At 34.3% G+C, this 12,101-nt stretch overlaps 1 protein-coding gene across 1 annotated transcript; it reads left to right on the top strand.

The window, feature by feature from the left end:
* The first annotated feature begins 3,168 nt into the window (after window positions 1–3,168).
* On the top strand, window positions 3,169–4,737 carry LOC117933170 (putative pectinesterase 63). The gene is made up of 4 exons (XM_034854564.1): window positions 3,169–3,657; window positions 3,774–3,980; window positions 4,071–4,312; window positions 4,569–4,737. Exons 1-4 carry the CDS (start codon window positions 3,169–3,171, stop codon window positions 4,735–4,737), a joined length of 1,107 nt encoding a protein of 368 aa, XP_034710455.1.
* Window positions 4,738–12,101: the final 7,364 nt, after the last annotated feature.

The raw sequence follows: 12,101 nt of genomic DNA, 5'->3' as shown, positions 1-12,101 counted from the left end.
AGCAACAAAAAAGTCTAAATTAAATCGTTTTTATTCATATTCATTTATATAAGATAAATTATACAATTTAAGTTGTTCTAATTCATAAAGGTAGATTGGGTATTTATTTATACTTTTTTTAGTTGTTCCTAGATAGTATAGATTGATTAAATTCATAAATAAAGTTATGGTAAAATTAGTTCTCACTTTTTTGAAAGTAACTATTGTTTTCTAGTTACATGTTTCTAAAAAACTGTAAAATTGTTCCTCTAAGTAAGCTTTTACAAAGTTTGTATATTTCTTGTTGATTTCCAAAAGATGTTGCTACACTTGCTAAGTTTAAAGATCATTTCCAGTTTTCTCTAGTTTTCTTAACACTAGATGTATTTCTATATATAATATTATTCCATAGTCATATATAGGTTGTGTAAGATTTTCCTATTTTATTACTTCAAGTATCTTGAAGTTCATGTTCACAAAAATACACTATAGATAATCGGGAGATGACTTTGCTTATCTGCTACACTACAGAATGTATAATAAAGAGAAATAAGGAATACTCCTCCAACCACATCAGACAAGAATCTTTACTGGATTAGATAAGAACCTACTCACAACTCTAACTGCATGAGTTGTATTTGGCCTTGTGGATACCATGACATATGCTTAATTCCCCAAAGTTGAGGAATAAGGAATACTTTCCATCTTCTTTTTCTCTTTATTTGATGTAGGAAAATATGTCTTGCTAAGCTTGAAATGAACACTAAAAGGAATGCTAACTGTCAAAAATAGAAGTTTTAAAAGTATGACATGATGAAACATTTATGGATTTATTATTTATTTAATAAGATTTTAGTTTCCCATTCTATTTATTTGTTCCATGCATTACACTTTAGGACCATCCTAGTTGACATCTTTTGCATTGTATATGACTTGGGTGTATCAAAAGTTGCATATAAAATCCAAATCATGGATTCCTTAAAGGTCAATGATATTAGTTAACAACCAGTTCATGGATGTAGCAATCCATTTGACACTGTAGTGTACTATTTTCTAATTGGAGGGATAATTGGTCTTAGTCATTGGAATGAATTTCAAATAGTGAGTGCACTAACGTGTATGGTTACATATTATACATGAGTCATGACCTAAGACTATTAGGAAGTCATGACTTTACATTCTTATTACATGTTTGACTTGTGATGAATGCTACACTATTAGGCTTATGGATTAACAACTTATGGACTTTATTTCTCTTAGGCTAAAATTTTGTAATATACTTGTTTCATGAGATGAACATAACAGGCTATGCAATTTTTGGTTTGCTTGTTATATTCATATATATATATATATATATATATATATATATATATATATATATATATATATATATACTATAAATCTAAGAAACTGATTTGAAAGAAAATTAGTATACCGTGAGATATATTGTGATGTGTAATTTATTAATTTGGTATGTTTCATTTTAGACAATGGTGATATGAAAGTTTAGCATGACTTAAAATTTTAATTAATTTAAAACTCATCATATTTGTTTGTGTTAACCAAAGTGATCAAATGGGATGTCTCATGTATATCAAATTGAATAAATTCAATTACATACCCATAATTATGTCATGCTTATAACTGAAATGACATGATGAGATACATTTTCTTTTATTATGGGCATATTGATGTTCGTTAGTTATAAAATACTTAAGAATCACCCAAAGATTGATTAGTTGATTTAATAATCTGTGAATGTGATTGTGGTTAATTAATATACTCGATTTGATATGTTTAGTACACTCAAAGATAACATAAATGTTTAGTTAGATAGTATATAATTATTAATTATGTGAAATTAAAATTAAGCATGAATTTTGTTTATTGTTGTGTATTGTTATATCATAGAGAGCTTCAATGTGTATTTAATGTTTATCTGAATTTTGTTTGAAACTGTTTAAGTTTACAACTCAAAGCATTAATCCTGTGAGCATTTTATATATTTTGCAGTATTTGTGCCTTTTTATCTTCATTTGCAAGCTTTGTCTGTTGTAACATATAATGAGCTTAATTTTCATACATATGCTATGAAATCAATTATAATGGAAAATGACATTGAAGTTGTTGATTTTTAAAAATTGTAGGAAATTAACTGATGTATGACACATACAAACTTATGTAGAAAGAGGGTTTTCTTCCCTTATTTATTGTTGCGAAATAAATGATATTTTTTTTTGTTTTTTTAAATATGCATCTCTTATTAATTAAATTTCACTATTATTAAATCAAGAACGACATTGATTCAATATTTTATTTTTAAGATATCTTTATTAGTAATATTCAATTTGATTTTGAGTTTTTTTTCCTTCTTTTTATTTAATTATATATGAAATCATTATTTTTACAACAATATAAATATCATTTTTAATAGGAAATGATCAAAGATGATGCTTCTATTAGTGTCATTATTAACATAAATCAAAGATGCCACTTTTGAACGTGTCATTGATCAATTTTATTAAAGATGACACTCCAATATGTATCAAGATTACTAATTTTGTAAAAATTATTTCACTAGAATATGTTTAAAGTGACACTTTTTACGAGTGTCGTTATTAACATTATTAAAAAATGATGCTTCTTTAAGCGTCATTAAAAGCATTTATCAAAGATGGCGCTTTCTAGAAGCGTCATTGTTGGCTAACACATATAATGATAGAGCCAAAGAGGACGCTTTAACGAAGCGTAATCTTTTGCCTTTTTTGACGTGTAAAAAGCGTCATTATTTCTAATTTAATATATTGGACGATTATTGAAAGTAGTTCTAATTTAAAACTAATATCCATAAGTTGAAATCGGGTGGCTATCAACCAATTTGTAGAGTGGATAAACAAATTTTGGGATCTATCTTATCACTTTGTAGTTAGGAATTTAAGATAAATTCAAAATCAGAACCGTGGAATATTGAAAAATTAGTATTGATTGTTATATTTTAATGGTAAGGATTGAGCTTCGAACATGTTATAGTTTTGAGGGAAAGAAATGGTTAAGATTGACCTCCACTCTATTATAGCAGAAGGATGGCGTGCCTCTATAAATTGCAGTACTATCACTTTCCTTATAATATCATTGCACCCTCTACTCTCTCGACTCCCTAACCTTATTCCGTACACACTCAAGTCAAGAATGGCTATGACAGTGATATCCATTGCTTTCTTCCTCCTCGTCCCCCTCTCATCATCGGCTGTACTTGCCGACAATGATAATGCACAAATCCCTAGCGATAAAAGTCAACTAGCTCCATGGTTCAGAAATAGCATCCAGAAGTACAAGCTCCGGAGGACGACGCTGGATCCAGCCCTAGTGGAGGCGGAGGACAGCGTAAAAATCATCAAGGTGAGTAAAAGCGGTGGAGGAAACTTCAATACGGTGATGGCGGCAGTCAATAGTGTTCCAGCCGGTAATACACAACGCGTAATTATATGGATTGGAGGCGGAGTATATGAAGAGAAAATCAAGATCGATAGGAATAAGCCCTTTATAACATTCTACGGATCACCAGAGGACATGCCAAAGCTGTCATTTGATGGGACGGCAGCCAAGTTCGGGACAGTGGACAGCGCGACGCTCATAGTGGAGTCGGATTACTTCATGGCGGTGAACATAATTGTCATTGTGAGTGAAGTAATTAGATGTTCGGATGGCAATGACACATTTTTTTTAAAATTCTTAGCCAAAAATGTGAAGTTTAATTATATGTATATGTTGGTGTTATAATTAATTAATTTCAGAACTCGTCCCCAAGGCCAGACGGGAAAAGGAAGGGAGCCCAGGCGGTGGCACTGAGGGTGTCGGGTGATAAGGCCGCATTTTACAACTGCAGGCTGATCGGTTTTCAGGACACCCTATGTGATGATAGGGGCAGGCATTTCTTCCATGAATGCTACGTTGAAGGCACTGTGGACTACATATTTGGAAGTGGAAAATCTTTGTATTTGGTAAGTTTTGGACACTGCAGACGCAGTCAATATAATTTCACAAGTATATATGGGGTGCCAACTGTTGGTGAAAACGTTGTTTTGGTGCAGAGCACTGAGCTACATACCAAAGGAGACGGCGGATTTTCAGTGATCACAGCGCAGGCAAGGAACCTTGAATCGGAGGACAATGGATATTCATTCGTCCACTGCACCTTGTCAGGTACTGGCGGCAACACTTTCTTAGGGCGGGCATGGATGAGTAGACCGAGGGTGGTGTTTTCATACACCTTCATGAGTTCTGTTGTCAGTCCTTTAGGATGGTCCGATAACGTCCAACCTGAACGTGACTCGTAAGTACTACTCCTCTTTCATTATTGTTTTCTGTAACAGACATATATTAATGTAACATGATGAAAGAGAGAAGATTCATCCAAAAAACAAGGGTAAAACCCCTTGTTGTAAAGTGAGGAAATTCGAATGCTTGGTAACATGTGTGCATAAGAGAGATACGTGAGTCATTTGTTTTATTAGATAGATAACGCTTCAATTTTCATGTCCTTGAGTTGTTATACATGTCGATTAATAGTGCTGTGCATGACTTTATAGATTGGTTTTCTATGGAGAATACAAGTGTATGGGACCAGCGGCAGACACATCCAAACGACCCAAATTCAGCAAGGAACTAGACGATAATGGAGCCACACCCTTCATCACCCTCAACTACATTGATGCTTCAACGTGGTTGCTTCCTCCCCCAAGCCTTGCACTCCGTTGAAAGACATGACCAAAGATACACATTTGGTACATAACCTGCAGATGAATGATGATGACCACGTTGTGCATGTACATCAATCTTCTTGTTTGATTCCCTTGACTTTGGGTGGTCGGAATAGGAATTGAAATAGAACCAGAATGGAGGGAATCATAATGCATGTAGATGAGAAGAATTAAAATTCTAGTGAAAGTGATATTTGATTTCCATATCAATGAATTTCTTTTATTTCTATTCTTTTTCTGAAAGCTAATCCAAATACACTAATATATAAATGAGAATGAAATTAATTTCCCATTCTAACGTTCTAAATATGACCCTCAATGGTTAGTTTTACCAACTTCCTTTTCAAAAGCTACAAGTCGAGTGTGTAAATTGCAATGAATATATAGATATGGTTCATATGAACTCTTCTTTGTTTTCACTTTCTTTTTTGTTTTTGCTCATGTCCCAAGATACATGTATTTGTGTGTTAAATATAAAAGTTGAAGTCATGAGGTTAATCTATCATTTAACATGGTGCAGTTAAGGGTCGCTTAATTTACAATAGTGTACATATATATAATTCTAACTTTGTATGTACATACATAATTCTAATTCTATTCATATTAAATGAATTGTTCATTATTGTTAAAAACTTCTTTTCTTCGTGAATGTGGGATATACATCACATTCATTTCAAATACAAAATCCTTGTGGCTCAAAAGATTTCATGAGCGTGCAATCTCCGAACATTTCTAATTAGAGATAAACTCTCACACTACTTTATCTTATGTCTAGTTGCTCTATCATCTAAGATTATGTTTACACATATCAAATCTAGATGTTGGCTTTACAAATGCTAGAAACTTCTTTAGTAGATTGTTATGTAATTCACCCATTACTTGGAATCATTCACCGATTGTTTTAAATAACAATTTCATCAAACCATCTATTTATTAGAACAACTTAAAAGTATATTGGAAATGGATTGTGCACTACCACTTTTACTATATCTTTTTCTAGCTGTTAAGCTTTAATGACAAATGGTGATTACTTACAATAACAAGCAGTTGGTATGAGAAGAAATATACACAAAATATATTTCAATCCTAAGAAAATAAAACAATGGTCCAAGATCTTTTATCTCAAAGCACTTGTGTAGATGACATTGATGTCTCTTATTCCATCTATATTATTTCTTGTAACCACCATGTCATGCACATAGAGAAGCAACAAAAATATACCTGATCACACTTGTGTAGATGACATTGATATCTCTCATTCCATCTATATTATTTCTTGTAACCACCATATCATTCACGTAGAGAAGCAACAACAAAATTCCTTGATTACATTGAATGCATAAAACCGAAACATAAGGGCATTGCATAAAATAATAATAATAATAAAAAAAAGAATCATAGAAGAATGTGATGCCTTCTTAAGCACATATAGAGCATGCTATAATCTACAAACTTGATTTTCCTGATTTGAACATAGTCTAGATAGATGTTGCATATAGACTTCTTTTTGGTCACCATTTAAAAAAGCATTTTTGACATTTATTTGAGACAGTTGCCACCTTCTTATGAAGCCATAATAATAAGCAATGAATAGATGTCATTCTAGAAACTAGAGAAAAGATTTAATCATAATCCATTCCATATTCATATATAAATCCCTTTTCCACTAACTTGGCCTTCTACAAATGGTCCCATTTGATCGATTTTTTACTTTGTACACCCATTTACAACCAACTACATATTTTCTAAGAGGTATCATGACAGCACATCATGTACAAATCTCGTTCAATACATCTATTTCTTCATCCATTGCATTTTGCCATATTTAGAAGCTTCTTTGTGGTGATAGGGAATTGAAGACAATGGATGGTGATTAATTTTTACATTTGGTTCATTGATTAGGTCAAGAAAATGAACAACTTAGGAGACAAATTATTGGAATCACAAAACAACAGTAGTGAGGTATATATTTTCCATAATGAGACATAGAAAGAGATTCTAAATCTTTTAGAAGTTAGATCATAACACCTTGTCCTATACCATAGCCTAAGAAAACATAGATTGTAGATCTTTTTGAGATTTTATCACTCTTAAATTTAGGAAGAAGAACAAAGTAAATAGACTAAAAAACATAGAGTTCGGAGTAATTGGGTGAATGCTAAAAGAGACACTAATTGGGTGAATGAAATTGTCCCATTGATAGTAGATTCTTCTTTGAGCTCTTCACATGTCATACCTCTAGAATAGTGCGAATCACACCATCATCCATCATTACTTTGATGGAGCTAATGCAACAATCTCTAAGGCAAGATCATTGCCCTTGTATATTATTCCTCTTGAGATAGGTTCATATTGGTGAAATCATTTTCTATGAGAATTGATGTGTCATGTTGTTATTGAGTCAATTAACAAAACTTTAACAAATATTTTTTTGCCATCTGCAACTGTTGTTGCCTTGCTGTATAAGGTTTCTCTTTCATCCAAAGTACATGTTACACAACTTTGAGTATTTGATGACAAATCCTTTCCCTTTCATGTTTCTCTCTACCCCTCATTTGTAGTGCCAACACTCTTTTTTCATGTGCCCTTGTTTTCCGTAGTGATAACATGTAGCTTTTTTCTTTTTTACCTTGGGACTTTGACCTATTTTGGTTGTAGCTCCCATTGGTTCGAACCACGTTCTCTTGATGATATTTTGTCTTCCTTGTTTTTGCGCTTACCTTCTTCCTCAAGTGCAATAACCACAACATCATTAAAGACGAACATTGTCTTCAAAGCATCATTAGGCACATTTATGATGAGATGATCATATCATTCAAGTAGACTTTGGAGTAGAATTTTAGTAGTTCCTTCTATTCTATGTTATGCTCCATAGCTTATAGTTGAGAGAATAGAGTCTTCAGGATGTTGATGTGTTCAGTCATCGAAGTAGATTCTAACATATGAAGAGTATAGGGTTGTCTTTGCAAGAAGATATTTTTGTGCAATGACTAGGCTTCATATAGTTTTGTTAAAGTATTCCAAGTTTCTTTCTTCATTTGTAATTTTGGGATGTTTGACAATATATTATATGTTATTGCTAAATGCAAGCTTATTGAAATGACATCCCCGGTTCCCATGTTTTATCTTCAACATTTTCTAGTCTTTCATCAATTGCTTCAAGGTAATTTTGCTTTCTTAAGATAACTTTTATTTTCATTTTCCACAAGCTAATATTGCTCCCATTGAACATCTCTATTTCAAATTTCATTGCCATTTTTTTCACTTTTAGAGTGAATAGTAACATAAAATAGTAGTAAGTATCTGTCTTAATACCTCAAGAAAGTCCCCATGAAAGTGGAGGGGTCACAATGGTCTCACTTAAAAACCTTCTTTCCTTAGGCTTTTATCACCCTTTTGATAGAACTTTCCTATGCATGTGTTAATAAGACAACTAACCACTTACTATCTTAACCTTGGCTCTAATACCACTTTTATGAAATGAAACTTGCAACAATAATTTGAAAATAAAACAATAAACAAAGTAATAAATAAAACAATAGGCATAAGTACTTATGTGCTAAAACCGTCTTGATTATGATGAAAAGCTGCATGGGGTAAGACTGAATAAAATATCCACTATGAAAATAAAATTACAACCTCCTTCTAAATTAGGAGAGAATATAAAAGCATACAAAGGGATGGAAGCTTTGCAAGCCTCCTTTTATAATACAAGGAAGGTCCTCCCCCCATTTGTCTCGTAACCAATATATGATGACTTTAATGCTTAACATCTCCTTCATTGATTTGAGAGAGGTAAATTCGAGGACAACTCAAATTTTCTTGGGATTAACCTCAATACCCCATTTGATTAACAACAATTCCACTAATTTCACTTCAAAGGCATGATTCATAGGATTCCTTCACTTAGCTAATCAAAATGCTAACTCTCACTTTTGACAAGCATATCATCGATGTAGACTTCCATAGTGTTCCCTAGCTTGTCCTAAAACATCTCTATGATGAGTGTTTAGTATTTGGCTTTGACATTCTTTAACCTAAATGACATGTATATAGCTATATAACAATAGATCTCATAGTTAGTTGATTACTACTCAAAAAGTGTTATTTCATAGCTTGTAATTAACTCTTATAAACACTTTTGAGTAGTAGTTATCACCTTTTAACCCAGTTAACATATTAAGGACCTTTGCAAGCAATTTTAATCAAATTGTGTTAAGCTTTGGTGTTTTGATAGCTTTATGATCACCAAAGCAATATGAGATTGAGGAGAGTTCTTTGGAATCCTTGGGAAAGATGTCCGGACACACCAATCGAAGAGCGGCGGAACGTGGGCTGTAGTAAGGCTTGCTCACTCACTTTAGTCAATGTTTTTCCATCCAGACACACATATCCGGATAGTATATGCTATCGTCCGGATGGAGTTACGCCAGATAGCATTGCACCGCCTTTTCGCTTGGGAAATCCGAATATCCATGCGCGCTCCATGTCATCCGGGAGAGGGGTCCCTACACCTTGCGCATCATAGCTCAGTCCACCCGGGGAAGAATTCCGTGCGCCGACATTTTACATCCGGATATCTCATAGCCGGATGGGAGAGGAGGACGTTTCAACTTCTCCGGTCACACATATCCGGATCCACTGGTAGCACCTACCCGGTCAGACATGCACAGCTACGGTGTTCTCCTGAAGCTTCCTGATATTTCCGACCAACATGTTGAGATATTTTGGGATATTTTGTTTTAGATATTTGTTGTCTAAATTCCCAAAGTCTCCTTGTAATCCACCTATCATAGGATTCCTTAGTCTTTAAGCAAAGAAAAGGGTGAATAACAATATACATATAGTTTGTAATTTTCTCTAAAAAGACATCATGTAGGATCATCTCTTATGTGATCTATTTTGTAATCAGTGGAAGGAAGAAGTTTATTTTAGAGAGCACTTGCTCTGTTTTTCCTTCATATATTTGTTTTCTTGTTAGCTTTCTTTCTAGCCAAACAAGCTCTGAGGAAGTTTCCTCAGAGAATGAGTGGCTAGACTTTTAGTTCCTTGGAGTTAAGGTAGCCGGGAAAGGTTCCAAGTGCATGAATTAGTAGCTTTGTGGTTTCAGCCATGAATGAAAAGAAAGTGTGATCCTTTAATGATTTCTATGTTTTTAGTTAACTTAAAACACCTTCAAGTCATTTAAGCCAACACTTGGTAAGGCCAGTGATCTCCGTCCATGGAGATGCACTTGTTTATCTCTTGCGAGCTTTTGGGAAGTGACTTGGAGGTAGGATTTTCTAGAATTGCCAACACTTGGTAAGCTTTTGGACTCCAATGAGACATCCATTAGTTATCTCTTGCGAGCTTGAGAAGGAAAATCCAAGGTTAAAGATCACCTTGAATGGAAAATGCTAGGTGAGAGGCACGAGCCATTGCAAGTTGCATCAGTGAGAGGGAATTAGAGCTGGAATCCATTTAAAGGATACCTCTGTACAGCACCGGTTAGAGAATTGACTACATGTTTAATTCTCTAATGCGAGGAAACGAACTAAACGATCGGAGCTCTGTTTTTGCATGAGGAATCTCCCTTGTGAACCTAAATCTCCAAGGAATGTTTTTCTTCATAAGTAATTTCTATTACTTTCTTTTTGGTTGATTTAAGACAAAACCTTTTTCACTTAAACATCTTTATGTTTTCTTTTAAAGCTAACCTTGAAATGAAGAAGCACCAATTTATTTTGAATTGGTATCAGTTTTGAGTTGAAAACCTTTCCCAGTGAACGATCCTAGAGCCACTATGCTATAGTAGCTTTGTCTTTGCAACCCTAGTTCATGGTGTAATAGGTTATAAATTTTGTTGATTATTCTCTCAATCAAAGAGCACCAGCTGGATATGAATCCGCTGAGACACCAATTGGGATCACGAATCAAATGGCGCCGTTGCCGGGGAAGGTGCCAACTTCATATTGACATTATTTCAGGGTACTTGTGGTTTTCATCACAAGTTTGGTGAGTTTTCTCTCATTTTTACTAACTCTTTAAGTTTTTTCTTTTACTTGTTTATATTCTAGCATAGTTTTTAATTTAGTTTTAGTTAATCGAACTCTTTTTGGTAGTCTTGTTTTTGTTTTCCTCTGTTTTGTTTTTGTTTTTCTTTCTTAGTTACAGTTGATACTAGTTGTGTATGCCAAAGTGGATACGAGATTGTGGAGGAAGGCTTGTTAAACTTGAAACACCTCATAACAAGGAGTTGGAAGTAATCTTGAACATCATGGAAACTACACCTAAGGATCAGCATAGTCACCATGATCATTAGGACAATCCCAATGAATTTAGATCAATGAGGGACCGTATGCATCCACCTCGTATGAGTGCACCATCATGTATAGTGCCCCCTACAGAGCAGCTAGTGATCAGACCCCATATTGTGCCACTTCTGCCAACTTTCCATGGAATGGAAAGTGAGAATCCCTATGGCCATATCAAGGAATTTGAAGATGTTTGTAATACATTCCGAGAGGGAGGAGCTTCTATCGACCTGATGAGGCTTAAACTATTTCCTTTTACTTTAAAGGATAAGGCCAAGATCTGGCTTAATTCTTTAAGGCCAAGGAGTATCTGTTCTTGGACTGATTTACAAGTTGAATTCCTCAAGAAGTTTTTTCCTACTCACAGAACAAATAGCTTGAAAAGGAAAATTTCAAACTTCTCAACTAAAGAGAATGAGAAATTCTATGAGTGTTGGGAAAGATACATAGAAGCCATTAATGCTTGTCCTCACCATGGCTTTGATACATGGCTGTTAGTGAGTTATTTCTATGATGGGATGTCTTCCTCAATGAAGCAACTCCTCGAAACAATGTGTGGAGGGGATTTCATGAGTAAGAATCCTGAGGAAGCTATGGATTTCTTAAGTTATGTAGCTGAAGTCTCAAGGGGATGGGATGAACCAAACAAAGGAGAAGTGGGAAAGATGAAGTCTCAACCAAATGCTCTTCATGCTAAGGCTGGGATGTATACCTTGAACGAAGATGTGGAAATGAAAGCAAAATTTGCAGATATGACAAGAAGATTGGAGGGGCTAGAACTAAAAAAGATGAATGAAATGCAGACTGTTGCTGAAACACCAGTGCAAGTAAAGCCATGTTCGATTTGTCAATCTTATGAACACTTGGTGGAGGAGTGCCCTACAATTCCAGTTGCTAGAGAAATGTTTGGAGAACAAGCAAATGCCATTGGACAATTCAAGCCCAATAGTAATGCTTCGTATGGCAATACTTATAACTCAAGTTGGAGGAATCATCCAAATTTTTCATGGAAGCCAAAAACACCTCAGTACCAACAACCGGCTCAATCATCTCAACCATCTCAACAAGC

The sequence above is a fragment of the Vitis riparia genome, chromosome 16 (genome assembly GCF_004353265.1).
Source record: "Vitis riparia cultivar Riparia Gloire de Montpellier isolate 1030 chromosome 16, EGFV_Vit.rip_1.0, whole genome shotgun sequence".
NCBI lineage: Eukaryota > Viridiplantae > Streptophyta > Magnoliopsida > Vitales > Vitaceae > Vitis > Vitis riparia.
The sequence above is the reverse complement of the archived record's forward strand: the minus strand, read 5'-3'. Positions and strand labels throughout refer to the sequence as shown.